Source organism: Diadema antillarum, unplaced genomic scaffold, assembly GCF_040938485.1.
Source record: "Diadema antillarum isolate AM-2024a unplaced genomic scaffold, OU_Dant_1.0 seq00001253_RagTag, whole genome shotgun sequence".
Lineage (NCBI taxonomy): Eukaryota > Metazoa > Echinodermata > Echinoidea > Diadematoida > Diadematidae > Diadema > Diadema antillarum.
Genome location: NW_027272039.1, coordinates 335,026 through 357,500, shown reverse-complemented (window position 1 = coordinate 357,500; position 22,475 = coordinate 335,026). Strand labels below are relative to the sequence as shown.

The 22,475-nt window shown below is 39.3% G+C and overlaps 1 protein-coding gene across 1 annotated transcript in view; it reads left to right on the top strand.

Moving 5' to 3' along the window:
• LOC139745324 (protein Wnt-1) overlaps positions 1 to 22,475 on the top strand; it is a 58,387-nt gene that overhangs the window by 24,816 nt on the left and 11,096 nt on the right. Inside the window, exon 2 of the mRNA XM_071655725.1 lies at positions 5,265 to 5,530. Coding sequence (XP_071511826.1) covers positions 5,265 to 5,530 — 266 coding nt within the window. The remainder of the gene's footprint in view (positions 1 to 5,264; positions 5,531 to 22,475) is intronic.

The following is a 22,475-nucleotide window of genomic DNA, read 5'->3' as shown; positions in this document are numbered from 1 at the left end:
AATTGGCGGTAAATGAGCAGATCTCGCCCTCATCCGATTTGCGGGACGTCCCCCCGATAGGAGTAGGTCATCGGAGAGTCGAGACACTTAGGGCCGTGTCGAGGAACTCCTTAAACTATTAAATCATCAACGTATGTCCGGTAAACACGCAGCCAGTACACCTTTTTTTTTGTGAGGGGACGGCCAATAGAGGACAGAGTTATCGTGAACTTAGCTGACCTTTATCCGAAAGAAGTGGATCGCACTTGAGAATTCTGGACAGGCGGAGGGGGCTTGGCACGTTTCCCCGCGCCATCGCCTGCAGCTCATTGGTGTGAACTCATCGGGCCAGCTCGCGCTTGACATGTTACAGACTTTCTTGATTGGGCAACTAGATGCGGTCTCAAGATTCGCTTGATATCTTCTCTTTTCTCTTTGCTTCTTCTTCTTCCTCTTCTTCTTCTCTTGTCCTTCCTCTCATTTTTTTTCCCCAAATCTTCGTTTATGCTATTCTTGTCCTTGTCCAATTACCCCTTGTTTTTCGATCGGGATTACTTAGTAAGTGTGGTAGTAGTTAATACTTACGTGCACTAACAACGCGGAGAACAGCAGTTTAATGTGCTCCTGTTTTGTAAGTAGCCGATATGAATGCACTCACCAGATGCCTTCGTATCGTCTGTCAACTTGTCTGTGAAGAATAAACGCGATATACTTAAAACAAGCAGTCTTGAAAACAAGCCAAAACAAGATAATTCTGCGAAAAAAAAGTCACTGATGTTCGCAAACAGGACGCATCGATCGTATTATGCATCTTTATGAATGATGTATACTAAGAGAAGAGGCATCTGCTTAACTTTGATGTAGTGATCATATAGAAGATCTGTAGATTCCAGCTTTATCCATAGAAACTGGTCGAGCCCGTCGGTGCCACTTCGCCTCCCGTGACTTGCTCCCACTGGGACTAAAGAATGAGAGAGAAGGTCTGTCACGAAATAAAATCCTTTTCCGTCTTTTACTTTTGAAAGCTCAAGACAATCGCGGAGTGAGGAAAAAACATAGATGGGGGAGAACTTCCGATCTGTCATTTTTCAAACATTCTTCGCCATTTTTTTTCTCTTCTGATTCTTCTTTTGCTCGTCCAATGGGATCTCAAGAGACACGAGCAAAAAATGGAGGTATTCCATCAAACTCCAGACTGGGATATGAGGTTATCCAGCTACGTATGAGATATAAACATGAAGAAGTTGTGTTATCTGCATGTTCGATCCTTTCTTTGATGTGTACTGTGTGTAGTCTTGCAAAACGCTTTACTATCCGCAAAAACTTATTGGCATAATACCATGTACATTGACGGACACGATACTGACATGTGTTAGACATTTGAATTTGTTGCTAATTTTACACGTGAAACATAAACATATCTGGATGGAAACGAAGCGAGAGTATGGAACGCTTTACAGATTTGCATTAGTACAAAATGTCGCTAGCATCGGCTAGCCCGCTTGCGAATAAATCATACAATGAAAAAGACGAGAAATGAGTGACACTAAGTAATATTTGCCCCTTTGGTTTTATCTAAATAGGCAAAACTCTTGATGCGGAGAACTAAATGGAGATAATGAAGTCGAGTCGTATTGGAAAAAGGGCAAACAAGTCATTAGAATTTTCATGGCCGGGGAGCAGACGACATTCAGATGGCGCGTACCAGTCGAGTTCAATGTCTCGACCATCGTTCTACCTTAGTCCTTACAAATCCATGAGATCCGACAAGATCAAGGAGAAAAAAAGTGGCGCGGTTTCTCTCGGTTGACAGGCGACCTTGCTTTTCTTCAGTTCGAGAATTTGTAACAAAACACGCTACCAAAAATCCAAGATTATCCCAGGGAAGACGTCTAAATGTTCCTATTTTTTCTTTGTTAGTCTTGTCTATATTTTTTTAATGAAGGAAAATAAAGGCGAAATGAAAGAAGAATGAAACAAATGTTTATTTTGCTTTGTTTTATATCGGTGTGACATATGGATACCGGAAGGATTTGTGTGTAATCCACAAATATTTTGATCTTGACCTTATCACTGCTCTCAACTAAGATAAGCCTGAAGCAAAATGAAATAGCAGAATAGTTCTCAAATCTTGTTTCTCTTTTTAAAGGCTTATTCTCCACACTTAATCCAAAACCTCTGGAAAAGAAAAACACGTTTAAGACATATACATTTTCCATAATTTGCGAACGATCCCAAGGGAAATCCGCACCGGTTTTTGCCGTTAGGCCAGGGTGTAACCATTCCTCGGATTTTCCTTCTCCAACGGAAATTAAGCAATTAGTCCCGTAAAGACAAATTTGCAATAATTACTATGACATCAGCAAATTTGCATTCTCATTGCTTGTTCTTGCACGTGACGTGGAGTTAAAGGAGATTGTTATTCGTGGTAATTGAGGTAATTTGAGTTGTTGTATTAGGGTATATCTGCTCCCGTCTACGTTCCATTTAGAGTCACGGACTGTATTTCTTTTCCGATATACTTTAAAGGGGAAATATTACCTACAAATTAAGGGTACACAAGTAAAGGTGATCTGCACTAGCAACATGAGCAACATGCAAAAACCTATTATTATTATTATTATTGCTAGCTGAAGAGTCAAACCATGACACGTGGAATCCCCTCTCCCACCCCATGGTCAACATAAGTTAGGGCATGTCCATGTTCTTTCAACAGTTATGAGCCAAGATTACTGTAACGAAAACACATGACAAAAGAAAATATGAGTGTAACCACTAGCATATATTAGAGCTGCATAATATCATATTCAACAACTAAGGAACCATAATTTGATACGGAACTATGTAAAAGCTATTCAAGAGTATTATTGCCAAGGAAAAAAGAAAAAAAAAAACAAGTGAGGCATGATTAGCATTACACACCGGCATCACTATCAGATTATATTGACACTTTCCTAGAGGGCCGGTTCATTGAGCCGTCATAGTTGCAACTTGTTGGTATATATAGGCAATTGCACCGATCGATAGGTAGTGCCGAAAGTCTCCTTTGTACAAATACGTTGGCTGCTAAATTTTCTTAACAAGGCAGCATAAGTTCAACATAAGATTCATCCCTTAGATGTTGTCATCAGCATGATCATCATTTATCGTTATTGGTGTTTTTGTTAATGTTATTGCTTCCGCACCATTTGTCTCTATATTGCTGACTGAAAAAAAAGATCAAAATCAAGAGTGACTTTTGACATCAAAATGTTTCATTTTGTTATTTCTACTCGCAATGGGAGATCATTATGATTGCGCTTGAAAAGAGGATACATTGGCAGCGGTGTTATTCTCCCTTCTTTAACCATTTATTTTCTGTTACACAGACTTTATTATTGAGCAAAGTAGCTGGGAGGTTAAATTGACCGGCTTAAAAAGAAAAGAATAGGGCGAAAAAGGGGGACCACCTGTGAGAAGACTTGGATCTCTATAGAGACACTAACCGGGCCTTCTTTGAGCCAAGTAACACGCAATCGTTCTATATCCGGCTAATCCCAGTTGATCGCGCGTCAATAATCGAGCGCTTAAACGGGCTACGAATTAAAACCCGATCCCCAACAACCGCGAGAGGAGGCGCGCACTCCTAAGTACTTGAGTTTTTATTCTCTTTTGACCCCCTTAAGGCGATTTTCCAGCGCTGTGATCATCATAATTTTGTCATTTCATTGCTGATAGCATTTCTTAAAATCACCCTGCCTGACAGAAAAAAAAAATATGAAATTGCTAATGTAGTACTAAGCGAAAATAAAACTTAAGTTGTTTGGGTTTCTTTGGTTATGTTTGATGTTAATGCCGATTTTGCTTTGAAGTTGTGATTACAAATGGAATAGTAATCATGCAAATATAACTGGAGATCAATAACAATATGGGAATAGTAAATTTCCTTTAAACGGTTAAGGCTGTAATTCGATAACAATATTCTGGTATTTTGGTATTTTACATGTTTTAGAAGATTCATACATACTGCTCGATCTCACTTCTGTTGATTTCTACTTTTATGCAGTCCAGTCATATCAAATGCATAATAAATTCACCCGACCTCCCCGTCTGTCCCTGATGTATGCCTTTCTGTCTGTCTGTACCCATCTTTTTTTTACTGTCTTCTGCCCTAGGTTCGTTCTAGTATTTGTTTTGATAATTTTGCTTACTTTGTCATTCATCACTTGTTTTACTTCCTTTGATTACTCATTCAATTCAATTCAATCCAATTCAATTCAATTCATGTCATGTCATTTCATCAAACAAAAAGTAATACATAATACAAAGTATACATTTGTCAATCATATACCTTTCTTTGATATTTGACAATTATTTACAGAACTTTGTTGGAAATGTGAACGAATGCAGCGTCTTTCTCTTCTTTATCTCTCAGGTCTTTGAATGCACTTTTTCTTTCTCTCGTAACCTTTTTTTTCCACCTCATTTCCTTTTCATTTCATTTATTTTTCAGTTTCCATCAAACAAAATGTAAACAATCATTAGCACAACGTAATTGTATGAACACAAAATTTCTTTTCTTCAAATATTTGCATGAACTCGTGAACTGTCACGTGATGAAATAACAAACTTTGAGCAATTAAAGTTGTTGTTGTTTTTATGAAATATACGCAATATACAAATAATAAATATACAATACGAAGAAACGGAGGATTGCACATTCAACCGTATTTACAAAATACAACTGTTCCTCCACGAGGTCCCACAAAGTCATATAGAATTAATAATTAACGTTGTGGTAAGGAGTAATCAAATAGGCTGTTGGAACTACTTACTCATCTATCTACATGCATTCGTCTATGTCCTTTTTTAAAATCAAACGTTTTATTTGTGATCTCTCTGCCAATCCTTCTGTATATCTGACGATGTACCTGTTCATCTACTTTTCTTTTTGATTAATATTCTGTTCAATCACCGATCATACAATGTTCTTCTAACCCATGCATATCTTCTTCCCCTTATATCCAGCCGTCTTTCCCAGTTTAATCGGCAACATTCAATTCATCTATCTGTCAATCAATCAATCAATCAATCAATCAATCAATCAATCAATCAATCAATCAATCAATCAATTAATCAGTCAATCAGTCAGTCAGTCAATCAATCAATCAATCAATCAAGCAAGCAAGCAAGCAAGCAATCAACCGATCAATCAACCAATCTGTCTCTATCTATTTATCTATCTATTTGCCTATCTATCTATTTATCATTCCATCTATCATTCTATTTATCTTTCAATCATCCAGGAGCATCGTATTATCGCCGGGAATGACGAATGTTGTGACGGACACGCAGGGTATAATCGATGTTGTGGATCCAAAGCTTAAGGTTCTCAACAAGAGGCAGCGCAGACTAGTGGCCCAGAACCAGGGGGCCCTGATGGCCATCACTCGAGCGGTCAGGATGGCGGTCAGCGAATGCCGCTACCAATTCCAGAACCGGAAATGGAACTGTCCGACGTCGTACAAGGAGAGGGGACAGACGAGCTTGTTTGGAAAAATCTTGAATAGCGGTAAGTCACCCCCAGCCCCTCCCCGCTTCTCTTCTATCCTATCCTGTTGAACGAGTTTGTGAGTGCGTAACCCCTCGTGAAGAGGTTTTATTTTCTATTTCCGGTTTTATTTCGACAGGACAAATACAAAATTGTCCACATGCACTGTTGGTACATAATTCGTTACAGAGTGATACAGTATCAAGTTAAACTTGATTCAGGTTGTTGTGACAATTGCAAATAAACAAGGAACAGGCTAGTTTCAGCTTAAAGAGATACTCCCAATAGACCCAATAGACTTCCTCAGCTAGAATAAGCCCATACATCAAGGAGTGAAAGTTTTCTTCAGATCTAATGGAGAAAAAAAGCCATAACACTTTTAAATTTGACATATTTTCACGAAACAGAAATATCAGCCGCAACCACAATGGTGAATCAAATAATGTGATGAGGTCGTGACCTGAGAAAACTCCTCTTGTGGTTTTCAAGTCTTGACTACGATTCCTTTATTTGAGAAGAAATCAAGGAGAAGAAATGGTATCCATCGCGTCGGATTATCTCTAGATCGATTTGTAATGATTTGGATACGATGACGTTTAAAGGGAGAGTTATGACAATTTTCAACTTTTCTCAACGGATATGCGCAACTAATATTACAAACAAATGCTGGTTCATTCCGTCAAATTCAATCAGCTGATATTTTGAACGACAAAGGTTCAATCAAGACTAATTGCCTCAACTCAACTTCGTTTCATTCTTTACACGACATCGAATCAAAACTGCAAAGTACATGGATACTTTTTTTTTTTTCTTGTTGACAACGTAATGTAAGTATGTAGACATCTTGTCAGAGGATCCACATGTCACTGTGATATTCTGCGAAAAGTTCAGGGACCCAATGGGAAAAAACAAATCAGAAACAATGCTTGTACAATTCCTTGTGAATCCCTTAAGGAAAATCTCATTACTATTCATGATTGATCGTCTGCCAGCTCGGTACTAACGATCAAAATGAGGAACAATGTCATCCGATGAAGAAGGGAAAAAGTATTCCAGGAACGCGCTATGTCGCTACCTTGGAACTGCGCACATCCTTTCACTCGCGTAGGAGACACTTCCCGACTAAAGCTTTCAAAGAACGCGAAATGTTGTTTACGCTCTTTCCCCCTGCCGTCGAAATCGCGAGTTGCCAAGCGCTTCCAAGCCAGCTCACGACTGTGATTCCCCAAATTGGAGAACATTTGGAACCCCGTCAGCTGTTGGTTTCAATCCGAATGCGATACTTTCTGTATCTCCGTCTCTCGCTCCCCCATCTCTCACATTTCCCCCTCTTCTTTCAGCCTACAACATCCGCCCAATCGTGATGATGTTTTTCGCCAGCGCGCAACCTCCACCCCGAATGTGCCTGTTCTCCGCACACCACGCCGTCTTGTTGCGCGAATTAGCCTCCTGGGTGGCGAGGTTGCGCACTCGGTGTTTCGTTTTTCACCCGCAAATCAAGGAAACAAAGAAAGACAAAACTAACCAAAATTTTCTAACAATAATATGAGTAAGGAAAATATCTCTTACTCGTTGGGTTAAAGAGATGCACGAATTTTCTTGGGAAGTTTTCTCTCTATTAACCAGAGCTTGGCCTTGGACGTCATACCAACTTGATAACAAAACCAAGACATTTGAGAAGTGTTTCATATCCTTATAATATGTCCGTGCAATAGCAATGACAACTGTGACATGAGTGTCTGGGAGACATGCTATGTAAATTAATCTCTGTTAAAGAAGCCCATTGGATATGTATGTCAGGGCAATCAGTGAAGAGAGATTACTCACGTGAGAGTTATTTGTAGGATTCTGAGGGTGCGATTATTCAGACTGGGTTCATTTCTCAATCCGTTGGCAGATCCAGGGAATATCAAATACAAGGAAGTTAGACTTACTCGCTAACAATACCATCAGATGCAGTGCTGAAATTAATCGAAATTGTCTCTTTTTCTCTCTCTCAAAAAGTCTATTATTGGTTTACTTCTGGTTTGATCTGTACACGATTAGCATGATCTGGCAATCAGCTCATTTATTTGCTCATGGGAAAAATGGGAAATGCGCGAACATTTCCCCAGGTTTTATCACAACGACTGATAGAAGTTTAACACGTGGAAAGAAAGTGTTAAACTCTTAAGAACACGGGTGATTTATATGCACTAGAAAACGAAGCACTATCTACTAAGGTTAGAAAAAAACCCCAGATATCAGCGACTTGACACGTTTTATTTCCAAGCGAAGGGTCTACTAAGAGTTTTTTGTTAATTGTTCGTTTTGAAGTTTTCATAGGATGCTGAAAAGAACAAATAATAGAAACCACCCATCTTTGAGCAACATACACTTATAATTGAAAAGTAAATCTAATCATCATCTTATTTATGTTTAATCATGAATGTAACTATCATTGTTTCCTTAAGTGTTGCCAGCATCAACGGAAGACAGATATTATGAATACAGGAATGAATTATGACACACAGACATCAAAACAAACATCACACACAACACCTTACAAGTATTCTTCTACTTTCGCTCGTATGATGAAATGCTCTATTCGAAGGCGCGCTGAAACTTGCACGAAACCTTGCTCCGCGTTCGGCGGGATAGGAATGCTCTCACATCTGTCACAGTGCTATATGCCGCAGAAGGGAGTAGAGGAGAAGAGTGAAAAAAAGAGAGATTGGGAGAGAGGGAGGAGAGACGAGATAGGGTTTCACTGCAAGAGAGAAGAGAGAGAGGGAGGGAGGAAAAAACAACAACAACAGAAAACTTGAAAAAGTCAAGCAGCCAAAAACTTGTTACTGTTTCTATCCCAAACCTTCCCTCCCCAGCGCGCTACCGCCGCGTCTTTGATGAGAAAAACCCATCAACTCAGCGCCGCATCACGCCGGGCGCTCCCCGTCGAAGGGAGCTCAACCTTTCGCTGGAATGACATTACATTACGGAGGACTCCGCTCAAATCCAATTTGCATTCAGCGTCCCCGTGTGTGTGCCTTTATTAGCGTCGGAATCTGCTAGCGGCGATGGCGCTTACAGTGCGGGGAAAATTCCGGTGAAAAAGATGGAAGACTGCAATATTGCGTATGACGCCGAACATGAGGAAAAGTATAACTGAGCAGAAATGAGGGAGAATAAAACGTATCAGTGACATACAGAGCGAATGTTAAAGGAATAATCACAAAGAAAACTACGAAAAAGTGTTTATCTGAGAAAAATTATTACAATTTAGATTTCAGAAGCAATGCCAAATGATAGTAATGATGACCATAATGATCACAAAGATAATGATGATGATGATGATGATGGAATAACAATAACAACAACAATAACTATAATAACAAAAGTTATAGTAACAATATTACTGTCATCGTTCTTATCTGTTACATATGTCATTATAACTTGTGAGATTGGAACTATATTGTGTCATCATCATCAGTTGTAATAGTGTCATTATCACGATTTGTATATTGGTATTTCAATACGTGTTGTTATCATCACAATTGTTATTATGACAGTTTCATGCGGCGACTTTCAAACAACATTCAAAAGACACTGATGACAACAAAGTAGTTCAAGAACTGTTCTGTTCGTAAATGAAAGGTGAGAATGGTAGCTAAAATTGGTAGCTGAAAAAAAAAGAAGAATGGTCTCAGGTCACAGTTTTCAAGTAATGAGTGCCTTCAAAATTGTCATTGACCAAAACTCATGCACCGTGATGTAATGTAGGTGCATCCCAGTAGCTATATGGCCTCTGTCCATAAAAATCACACTCATGGTAGCCCATTCAGTGATAGACCTGTTCTCTCAGATGGGTCTACCATTATCATCAACTCAGAAGAGCCAAATACACGTTAATACACACACTGTACACCTGAGTCAAAAGAGACACGTATCAGAGCACAACGTTTTATTGAAGATTCGAACCCGTGACCCTGTACTTTAGACTCTACATGCTTACCTCACAGCACTCCAGCAGAGTCTAATAAAGCAGATAGCAAATCAAACGTGGCTCACAAAATGACGCCCTAAAATTAAAATATTGAACTCGGGTACAAAATAACACTATAACCTGAACGGGTACAAAGAGAAAACATACCTCTACTTGCTACAATGATATTGAATATTTCTCTACTTGAAAGTATCCCGTATTCACGGTGATTATTTGTACTTTGTTACGCTATTAGCCTCTCTCGTCACCGTTGGAAACCACACTTTACATCACATGCTAATGGTCTTGCGCTCTTATAAGGTTGTTCCCCACGAAAGGTTTATTCTAAAGTGTTTGGAACCAGAGCTATAGAATGAAGCGGTATGACCATGATGACTTGAGTTTGAATGTTCTGGAGATTATCAAAGCTCATTCATCGGTAATTTATGTACACTTGTGTACATCAATTTATTACTTTTTACAGTATCTTCGGATTGCATTACCGACTTGTAAGTTTAAGAGCATGACTAGATTCAAATATTTATGCCACTAAACCCTTACGGAAATTTTGTTGTCTTGTAGCTTATTCAAGTAATGACACGTTTTATTAGTTAAGATTGCTTTACTTCTAAACGAAGTCATTAATAAAATAATAAAATAGTCAAATAAAATTAAGAAATGTACTCTTAAATTTGGAGGGGCAACTGCCTGTTTTCCCCACATCCCAATATGATATGTATAGGCCTATGGCGCTGCTTCTAAGCATAAATGCGTGTAACATTTATGATCTGACGAGTGATCAAAGAGGAACAGATAATGGAAGAACACAATGAATGGAAAAAAAAAGAGATAATGATTACAAATGGAATGAGGATGATTTTCTTTTTATTTTGACAAATGCAAATCAGTTAATAGGCCCAATTAAAACATGGGCTACAAACTCAATGAATGGTGGCGTTTCTCTTTCTTCATCATGGAGCATAAATTGCAAGGTCATTGGCATGACGGCAGTGCGTATATAGTGTCAGCGGCAGCAGCAGAACTTTAACGCCCTCATCCATGAGGCTCGTATGGCAACAACCAAACAAAATCTCCGAGCGAATTGCCAGGCAGCAACCTTTGCAGAAAATGAAAGATTACAATTTCTCCACCTTGCTTGTTTATCAATTTGTTTGTTTGTTAGTTCTAGACACCGTGTCATCTTGTTTTCCTTGCCAGATAAGTGTCCATCTCACAAAGTACAAGGGGTGACAGAGCCAATAAAGAAATGCAGTTAACTGTTTGTCTGGCAGCCTGCTTTTAAGTCCCTGTTGGTTCTTCGATCATCGTCCAACCTTTCACCTTTCATTATCTTCTCTATCATTTTTCTGTCAGCATGGACGTGCTACGCATCACGTTCCTGCCGATTTTTGGGCGCTATTAGCAGTACATACCCACGGAACACGCCAAATTAGCATGTCTTGGCCCAAAACCTTTCCCTCGAGTATGTTCGATTTGAAAATGATGTCAGTTTTTAATGACATTAGTGTTGGGTTCCCGCGCGTTTCCCTGAAGGCATTAGAACACTTGTTCCTTCCAGTCTGCCTTTTATCCTCTCATGGCCCTTTACGTCTCTCACGACGACTCGGTAAATAAAGGCTGCGGGGCTCTTTAACTGAATGAACCCAGTGTGGGACCTTCCGCAATGGTTAACGTTGGTCTTGAACGTCTGCAGCATGGAAACCGTCAAAAAATGGAAGATCAAAGTAAATGGGACGTAGCATCTGATTATCAAGAGATGTCGTGTCGCGTAAGCTGATCAACAAAAGATCCGCCCAAGCCGCGCCGAGGAGAAAAACCAACACTGCTGACGGCGCCTTCTCTCAAATTCTCGGCGCTGCACTATCACGATCCTGACGGAAAGACGTCTTAATTATCCTGGAGTCGACCCTCTCTCAGCTGGTGATTAAGGTTTAAGGCCGAGGAGATCCAAGTCCGCTGTCTGACGATATCATCGTGACAGACTTTTGGATAGCTGGTGGAGAACGTTGAGATATACTTTATGTTTATTTTTCTTCACCATTTATAGATCTTGAGTCCTTACTCTACGTCAGACTGTACAGACATAATGTGGCCTCAAAAAGTTGAATTAGATATTACCATTTCATTTCAATACTAATCAAGTGAACTATTACCACATTCAAAGTCCGAAACTTTCGTTAAAAAGTTTGGAGATGTGTTTCTGACAATAACTTAAGCTGTGAGTAATAAGGGCACACTACTTTGAAGGGTTGTTGGAAATGCCTCCCTCCACAGATCTTGGGCAAAGTTTGGGGCTAGAGGAGAGTTGAAGGGTGGATATTAGGGGACGTTTATTTTCGGGTGTTATTCCGAAGATTCATTAATCCGAAAATGGCATAAGGTTCGTTATGTCGAAGTTTCGTGAATCCGAATATGAAAAGAAGGCGCGTATTAACGAACCTATAGGAATTTCGATTCTTATTTTCCTTTTCGGATCAATGAAGCTTCGGAATAACGAACCTTTTTTCATGTTCGGATAAAAGAATCTTCGGAATAACGAACCTTCGGGATTACGAACTTTATTTCATTTTCGGATTAACGAACCTTCGGAATAATTGACCTTCGGAAAAATCTTCGGGATAACGAATTGTAACCGTATTTTCTCCTCTGCGGGACGTTTGGTGCTGGGCGTGGTCCGTATACGCTCTTAAACGAGAGAACCTGGGCTAGAATCTAACCATAACTTCGATAAGATATGTCACCCACTCCTCCGCACCTCCTTTGATCAGGGAGTATAAATGGGTACCTGGTGACGTAGGAGAATAATGATGGCTGAGAACAGTGCGAATACTGAAGAGCTAGGATAAACTCGATAAATGTTTACATTACCTTTCTCCTTCTTGTTGTTATCAATGATTAATTATGCCATATTTCCATGATGTTGAGCGCGGTGAATTTTCTTTTTCACCTTGTCGACGGTTGTGTACTTTTTGATGGTGACATTTTATCAGACACTTTCGCTTTGGTATCATCATGTATCGAATCTCTCATTCTCTATATGACATAACCGGCAGTTAACCTTTGACTGATGTTCGTTATAACTAAGGTTCGTTAATCCACAACTGAAAAAAAGATTCGTTATTCGGAAGGTGTGTTAATCATAAAACATAATAAGGTTCGTCCTTGCTAAGGTTCGCTGGTACGCGCCATTTTTTTTTTCATTTTGGATTAACGAACCTTTAATTCAACGCAACAAATGCTCGGATTAACGAACATCTAAGTATACTGACGGAATTCGTGTGATTCGGATCAACGAATCTTCGGACTAACAAACATTAACCTATTTGTTGTAGAATTGAGTAGGGAGAGAAGAAGACGTCGTATCATCAGTTGCATAATGTCAAGGATTTAAGTTCCTCTAGATATGAACCATGCTATTCCACTTCACCCCCTCCCCATTCCTAAAAGGGTATCGCAGGAGTCATAGAATGATATTGAGAGACACACATGACACAATTATGTATTCCCTGTAGTTACGAAAGCTGTGTGTTTAAAGAGAGAAAACATATAAACATGCTCAATACGTGACAGTTCTGAGGTTAGTCATAAATGTACCCTACACATACACATACATACACAAAAATATCGGGTCACATAATGAATATGGAAATCAGGTAAGGTAATGACGTCACCACTTCAGAAGCCCCCCCCCCATTGGCTTTACGAAAATGACTTAGAAAATAATTATATGTTTTAATCAACAAACCTAGGCGATAGCATCAGCATCTTATTCAATTTTCATACGCAATTCATTGTTTCGTGAAAAATGCAAATCCTTATGATTGCAAAACTTTATTAATGACTCATTTGAAAACTTCACTATTTGCTCTTATACGTTTAAATGGACTTTATTATTGATTGTATTTTCTTTTCAAAGACAATTGATAACACTGCCAGGAAAGCATACTCAAAGCGTATCGGCTGCTTCGACGATTTCTGCAATCATTGTATAGGCCTATACTTTGCTCACATATTGTTATGGCCCCTAGATCTGCCAAGCGCATAAATATAAGTGTGGGATTCATATTATGACATTAATATCCTGATGCATTGGCTAACAGCTTTTTGAATAAACAATCACATCTTCCCACCCCCCCCCCCATGATTATGATACACTCTCCCCCTCCCCCCCCAAAAAAACAAACAAAAAACACCGCGATGTTTAAAGTAAACCTCCTTTCCGTGGTTTATCTGACTTGAATAAACATAGTAAAATTAAACAAACAAAACGATAAAAGTTTCTTGACTATCAAGCGTTAAATATGAACGTTATTATTTTAGGATGTTTAGCAAAACATTGACATCTATATTACAATCACATTTTCAAATTAGATAAGTTTATGATGTTATGGGCTGTATCTCCGTTCAACTCTCAGTTTGTTTGTACATGAAAATTATCCGTTCCTATTGTTGTTAATGATTCAGCAATTTAGCAACCCTTTCCCCTTGACTTTGTTATCATTATGTAATCGTTTCAACTCCAGAACAATTTGACTTGAAAGATAATATATGGCGTCTTCTCCTAATGTCAAGCAGAAACCAAGAGGTTTAATTCAGATATGCGAATGGTAAACCTATGACACCATGACATAATCACCATTTCTGATTTGCAGGTTGATCATGATCGATATCAACATTTATCTTATTGCAACAAAATGTCATAAATTTCTCACTTTTCGTCGAAGTAGAAACGAAATTTCCACTGTTCTGAGAATCACTGTCATCTTGAGCGGTGAGCGGATTTTCACTTTGAGTGTCTAGGCCGGCATAGACCACTCGCAATATGACATATACGATGATTTATGGATTGACGCTTTGTCTTACATCTGTTGCAACATGTGTGGGGAATAAATGGGAAGGGGGGGGGGGGGGGAGGAGGAAGGAGTTCTGTCACGGCTCCTCGTGCGTGACGAAACAGAAACTCGGCCATCAATAATCACCCCTGCTGAACCACCGCGGAATAACATTGAACCTCTCAACTGCTGCGTATATTCAAAAGAAAATCCACCTTTTGAACAGAACATTAACGGATCGGAGGCATCCGACACTCAAGATAATATTTTGGGAAAGAAGAAGGGACAACGATAAAAGGTCAAGGTACTATCATCACTTAAGATGTGGAGGAAAGTAAGAATTTATAATGAGGAGTATCAAACTAAAAGACAAATTCAACAAAAAAATTTGAGCGGTAGATCTTAGTGTTAAAGAATTTAAAAAGATCAGCAGGAAACAATAAAATCAAAAAAGGAAATGCCTTGAACGCAGATGGAAAAAAGTTACCAAGAAAAATGACTAGGTTTAAATTAAAGCAAATAGTGATTCCTAAAGGAATGAAATAAGACGTCAAACTTACAACAATGAAGAGAGCATCCACATGGTTACCAAATACGTTTGGTGCTTGAAAAAAATACGCAACACTTTGGAGTTCATGGAAACAAAAAATGCTATAACATTACACAACAAATATTCTTCCTTACCATTTACATGTACGAATAACGGTGATAAATAAGCACTGATTATTCGGTGTTTTAGTAGTAAACATATGGCTTTGAAAAAATAATTGAAATTAATTTTGGATTGGAATCAACGATCTCCTGAATACGCAATCCAGCCCGAGTATATATGCCCATTTTTTTTTTTAAACATGGCTTCTACTAAAACACTGAATAATCGGTGCTTATTCCACGTCGATAAAGGGCAATTTGTAATCCAGTTGCAATAAAAACCACTCGACGCTCCCCCCCCCCCAAAAAAAATGATTGATTTGGATATCATTGTGGCTTGAGATAACATAATGTATGATAGCAGAAGGGTATTCAGAGATACGACTCAAAGTCAAGATTCCGAAGATTCAAATGAGCTGTATATAGAAGGGCAATCGCGCTTGTTTTGTACAAAATAAGAGTTTCTGCTTATTCGCAAATTGTAACTGCAATTTTCGCTTTATTGTTAATGACCTTGAATTTGATTTGACTGAGATTGAAGTATTATTGAATAATGAAAGCTTCGATGCTGTATAAGAGACTAATTCGTGCTCGCTCCTACATACATGCCTTTCTCGTCAGTAAACACTGGTGAGAGATTTAATAAAACGTTGTTACTGCAACCCATTCCAGTTTGATTTCAGATTTGAGGTCTCATTTTGGGGAAATGTTATTCGTGTTTCAGCAATCTGTCCAAATCGAAAATGTGAACAAAACTAAGATTTTTTAAACAATCATTTCCACAGCCTTTCGTTTTCATTCTGTCGTGTCTTTTTACGGAGCGTATATCGCTTCTTCTCGGTTAGTTGCAATTCTTCCAACTTCCACGGTTTGAATGTTCTCTGAGCAGAAGACAAAATGATTGGTTTAACCTGGGAGGCTTATCCATGAAAAGGATTCGATCGGTCCGATCTCAAAGTGAATGCCATGTTCTAGGTCCCTTTAAGGTGATTCAATTTAATCCCCGAGTAGGCGGAAAGTGAGGACCAATTTGTAAACTGTTGCAAGTTCTCCAGTCACCTGTTTTGGCCCGTCAAAAATGGACTGCCGCACCCCTCCCTCGCATCCCTCCTCCCCTCGCCTTTTCCTCCTCGCACCCCTAGTCATTCATCCTTCTCTAGAGATGAGAGAAAAAAGAGGAGGAGAGAGGGAGTGCAAGAGGAGGAGGAGGAGGAGAGAGAGCGCAGGAGGAGGAAAGACGCGGCCGACCACCCCTGATGCTGGGAGAATGCACCCGAGTAGGCTCCCCGGAGTACGCGTCCGGGGTTGCAGTAATTGAGTAGCATGAAGAGACAGCTTACGAACCGCAATGAGAGAGGCAAAATTCGGACATGGGGGGGGGGGGGGGGGGCGATCGTAAGTCCCAAACTCTAACCTATAAACCGCCCTAAGATCTATCTATCATTTATTCCATCTTTTTTGTTGTTATCTCTGTATGTTTTTGTCTCCTCACCTTCTATTTCAGTAACAACTATACTTCCATCTATACTATAAATCCATCAACATAATCCATCCGCAAAGGTGTCCGGTTATAACTTCTTTCATATGAATCCAATTTTCTGGCATTACTTTTCTATTTGTTACTGTTTCTGTTTCATTCGCACTCCAATGTTCGTCAACATTTCTCCTGTTTCATAATGATAAGTTTAGTTTTGTCCGTAGCTACCGCACGTTACTCTCTCCTTCTTAACATACATACTTGCTGGTCCTTGGCTGACAATAGTATTTCAAAGTTTATTTGATGAAAATTGGTTTTGAAATGGCTGAGATATCCAAAACAAAGCAATCTTAATAAAAGGTAGGACCCGCCTTTTATTAGAATCGGTTTTTTACTTTGTTTTTGGATATCTCACCCATTTCAAAACCGATTTTTCCTCAAATTAACTTTGAATTCCTCATAGAGCTGCATGCTCTTAAACATTTCATAAAGTGGTTTTAAGTATCTTGCAAAAAGTTAAAGGTTTAATCCTCACCTCAACCAATAATATAGGCCTATCATCCCTTTAAAGGTTCTGTTACACACACACACACACACACACACACACACACAAAAAGAAAGTTTGATCTTTACAATTTTACCTTACTTCAATTCATGTACCATTATCGTTATCATTATTATCATTATTTTCTTGCTGTTATTATCATTATTATTATTATTATCATTATCATTATTATTATTAATAGTATCATCATCATCATTATTATTATTATTGTCAGTGTTATTACAACTGCTACATTGTCATTGTCATTATCATTATCATTGCTACTATTACAACTTTCATTATGACTGTCATCAACTTTGTCATTTCGATTACTATTATATAAGCAGCGGCAGGATAATGCTATAACTGAAACATTCCTTACGATGAAATTGGCAACGCAAGCAACAGACCTCTTGCCTCATGATCGCAACATCTACGTCATCGCTTGGTTCAAGTACGTCATTGATATTCCAGCAACACTACTTCTGAACACGTTAAACGGGTTATAAGTCTTTTTCATGTATAGACGACGGGTATGGCGGTCTTGGAAGAAGCCAAAATTCTTTGTCAGTCTCAATCTCTCTCTACGTATCTATCTTTCTCTCGAAATATTTTTGTGTGTATACATGTCTGTGTCTGTTGTGCGTGTGTGTTAGTGTGTGTTTGTTTGTTTGTTTGTTTGTTTTTTGTTTTTGTGTGTGTGCTAAAATGTATTTTATCATGCATAAAATCAAAGAACGAACTTTTGGTTGCATCAATGGTTTCTATCTTAAAAGTCATACAGTTTTTATTTATCGCTGTAACATAGTTTACTATACCTGGCACACGAAGTACGCAGTGCTTAAAAATCACATGAAGAAAAAAAAAACCCACAAAAAACAAAAAACAAAACAAAACAAACATGAAGACAAGATAACCAAAACTCGTCGGATAATCTGCTCGTTTCAATTAGTCTCCTCTTCATGATTCTCAACATTAATCTGTGACAAAACCCATATAATTTCCATCACATGTAACTGGCTACTCTCTGGAAGAAGACAGCAAAACGTGACACGACAAAAGACAACAAAACACAACAAAACAAAACAAAACAACAGCGTTCCTTAGCGGCGCGCGAATGTCCCCGGGGGCGCGCAAAAACACGGCACTTGTACACTGACCGCAACATCCTCAACGCACTATCCACCGATACGCAGATGATCATGCCAAAGCCGCGACACTATCGGCAATAATAGGACTTTTGCGGGCTTCGGAATTTGATTTGAAATAGATCCAGAAGTTGTAGGTTGGGGGTAAGGGAACGCTTCCAAAGAACCTTTTTAGTCCGAGGAATGGATAGTGTAACTCTGCTGTTGTTATTGACGTTGTTTCTGCTTTCAATGTTGTCAGCGTCAACTGTTCATTCGTAAACCTTATTATTTGAGCAAAAAAGAAAAAAAAAATGGCTAGAAAGTAACTACCGAGCCAATTTGTACATCACTGAAGCCCGCATTGTAAAATTTGGTCCGGAAGAAACTTCAGTTTTGGTCATGTTTTATTGTTACTTCAAGAACTCAATGGTATATTTATAGAATAACCACCAATAACGCCTTCGGCGATAAACTTGAATTTGTACTGAGCAGCAAGAGTCCGCCAGATGGGTACTCAATTCTTTTGAATTGCACGGAAGCAAAGGTTCTTTTGCTGTATTGTTATACTTTCTCATTCCTTTTTATAGAAGGTACTGCTACCACTCTCAAGACACTATACGCGTTGTCTTGTTTATTCTGTAATTCTTTTTCTTCTTCATGGTTCATTTTAAGGTATGCCGACTTTTGTGGTCACGTGTGAAAATTTGCAGCTATAGTAAGCTTTGCATCAACCTTGACTTCTTTTTCTTTTGTATGTTTTCCACTTCGGTCTGTTTCCCCTCATTAATTAGGCGATTTCCTGTTGCATTTGCGGGTTTCCCTTTTTTGGAGGAAAATATTTCAAATACTTAACACAACATTGCTTGCCACAATGCATGATGTGAAAAAAAGAGCGGGATCTGTTTGTCGTCTGTTGCTTCTTGTGTGCTCGTAACCATGGATACGGTCGTAACGATCACCAAGGTCTGTTTCTGTTGACATCACATTACTAATGGCATCATAGTCACTAATGTTTGTATGATATGCGCGCGTCAATTTAAATACCATATACTATATACTATAGTACCTCGACAAAACACACACGACCACACGATCCTGTGTTTTGCGAAAGAGTCGAGACAGGAAACAAAAAGGTAAAAGAAATCCATTTCACCTCAATGTATCCCTCTAGTTTGTTGTTGTTTATGTTGGTTTCTTTGTTGTTTTTAGCAGGATGTGTGTCTACAATGATTTAGGAGACATTTTGCTGCAGGGCCGTAGTGTAGAACTTCAAATCAGAAATCATTAAATCATTAACTTCTATATAGAATTAATTCAACTCATTTTGCCCCCTTTTTTTCTAGATCTCATCACTGCATCTTTCTTTACAATTTATGCGCACTGTCGAAACACAGAGTTGTGCCTTGGATTGAGTCAATATGGATTTTGGTTGTGCCAGAAATCAACGACAAGCGGCTGCAGCGATAGAGGTCGCCAATTTATGAAAAGTCGGGCAGAAAAATAACTTATTTTTGCCTCTTACATGGAGAAAAGTCCAAAACATATCAGGGAGAATTATTAAGTTGTTAGCGGGAGGAATGTTGTATGGTGGAATTGAAGAGAGCAGTTCCTGTTAGGAAATGAAATAGAGACCTACAAACTATTTTTCTCTCTCTCCTTATTGTCGCGAAGAAGTTGGAGTAAGTGAGAGAGAGAAAAGAGAAGAAGTCCATAATAGGATGACGAGAGATGTGGTGAGATGCCCTAACTCGCCACATCTGGTTGAAAGCGGAGGACGTGTTGGGGTGAAAGTTAGAGGAGCGAGCCATGCCCGCTTAACCCCTTCTGACACCCTTCACTCGACTCTTGTAGCTGAGGAGCGGATTTAAGGGGGGCTTGGCGGGATGGATTCCTTCTCCACCTAAGCTGGGGTCTTCAGTCATCGCCACGACCAATGAAAAAGCACAGCACCTTGCCTCACAACCGGTGTAAAACGTAAACGCATCGGCGCCGTATCGTCTGCTGTAGACTCCCTTCGGAATCTTTGTAGTGCTAAAAAGACTAAAGGGAATACGAGGTAGAGTAAGAGGAGGTAGCAAATTTTGTAAAACTTCTTTGCTTTTTTTTTCCTGGCGCAAACGGGCCTGCAGTCGGGCGATATGGGGTAGGGTTTCATTCGACGGGATTTTCGGCACTTTCACAATCCGCCGGAAAACAATTAGCGTTTCTCAACAAGTTCAATGATCTCTTTTATGCTTTAAGATTGAATGACAATTCGTCTATGGTCGCCGATATGATAACTCTGAGACAAAACATTGCGTTTTGAAGAAATCATAGCTCGAGCATAAAGTTGAATGACACAATTTATATTGGCGTTATGTAACGTTCTGGACACTACGAACCCGTCGGCAGGGGTAGTTAAACGTCGAATTGAAACATCGCCGGCGTTTTGGCATGCTGGGCACGGGTGTGTTTTTGTTTGAGCCCGTATATGAGAGGAATCTCGGGTCCACGCGTTGGTCCCTCGCCTTGAACTTGGCGTGTTTGGGAATCGGTGTGCCGATTGGACGGGGATAATGTGACGGTTTATCCCGCAGAGCGCTTCAAACCTATGACTCATGCAACAATGTTTTGATACGGATGAAACTCGCCAAGGTGTTATGTTCGAGGCGCGATGCGTCCAGCTGTTCGGCTGAAGTTGATCTGTGTCTAAAAAGTCTCAGGGAGCTGTGTGCCCCACACCAGTCAAAACTGAACTCGCATATTATATTGTCATTGTATAGAACTGGCAATATTTTGAAATTTATCAGTACGCATTGAATTCCCAATCCCTCAACATTTTAGTCTGAAACCCATCCATATGAAAAAAAAAGTCAACTAAACTTTAAAGAATTATGGACATTTTAATAGTGGCATCCTCCATTGTAAGCCCAAACAACTGCTGACAGAATTTTGTCATACAAACAATACAGTCATATATATACAAACATTTCAAAGTACAAATTGGATGAAACCCACCTGAATATACAACTGTCCCGATATGAAGATAAACATAATGGTCTGCTTACAGTAATACTGATGAATATGATCTTACAAAGTAGGAGAAACATCATGCTGGGGCCTACATAAATGCAAGCTTGAAAAGTTTGAACAATTTCAGTAAAATTTTGCTGCTTTCTTTGAGTGACTTCACTCGTCATTCTTGACGAAAGTCAAATGGAATTTTCTTTTCATGTCTAAAACAAACTGTTTATCAGAATGGTCTTTTAACTCCTCAAACATACTTGCAAGGGCATTTAATTTCAGACGAGATAATGATATGATAATTTATGCTGTACGATATCTAATCCCGCCCCCTCTTCCCGAAGTATCTCAAAAAGATGTGTTTCTTTACTCAGGGCACGGACAACGCAATAACTATTGCACGAAATTGCAGAAAATAGAGAATTGCAAAAATTCGATACCGAAGGACCACTCTCGTTAAATTCGAATCTTACTTTTTTTTAATGATTTTCCCATTATTTCGAAGGAAACAAAAGGGATCGCTTAAATCGCAGTCCTATCCGTTAGTCCATGCCCTCTTATACATCTTTTACCTACTTCAATTCTACCCTTTCATTTTTTAAATCCTATTTTCCTACCCTTTCCACCATCATCCTGATCATGAAAGAGATTCATCTCATTCAGGGTGAACCTTTCAGTTTTAGCAGTGCTCTACTAAAGCGTCCTGCCATTATCATTAGCCAAGCCTTGCCAAGTATCCATCAATGTTTCTAGATCGAGAGGGACATTGTGGGTAAAACGTATTGTCCAATGACGTAAGATGTATTTGCCAGGATTCGAACACAGGACCTCTGATTGGAAGTCTTATCCACTATGCCACCATACCACCATACCACTGTGCCCCGTTCCGCTAGAAATGAATGTCATTATAATTATCCGGACCACTGAAGCTACTAACGATATCAATCCAATCGATACTATAAGCAATAAAACTCATCGATTGGTCCAAATGCTATGCCATCTTCAAGAATTGGTTTGGAGGTATCTCCGTTGAATACAAGATGCGGCACAGCGTAACCATGGCAACCGTATCGATATTGTCGTGCTCGATACATAGCTCGCAGCTATAAATGAGAGGCTAACACCTCGTTGTGATTCATGAGAGAGAGAGCAACACACAGAGAGAGGGGGAGTGAGAATAGAGACAGATAGAGATAGATAAGGAGAGAGGGAGGAAAAAAAAAACAGAGAGAAAAAAAATCCCGAAGTGTCCTCTAGAAAAGTAGTCGACGATCAGTGAACCAACAAATCTAGGGTTCGCAGATCACGACTTGTGTCATCACGATCAGGCAAGCGCGAAGCGCAAAA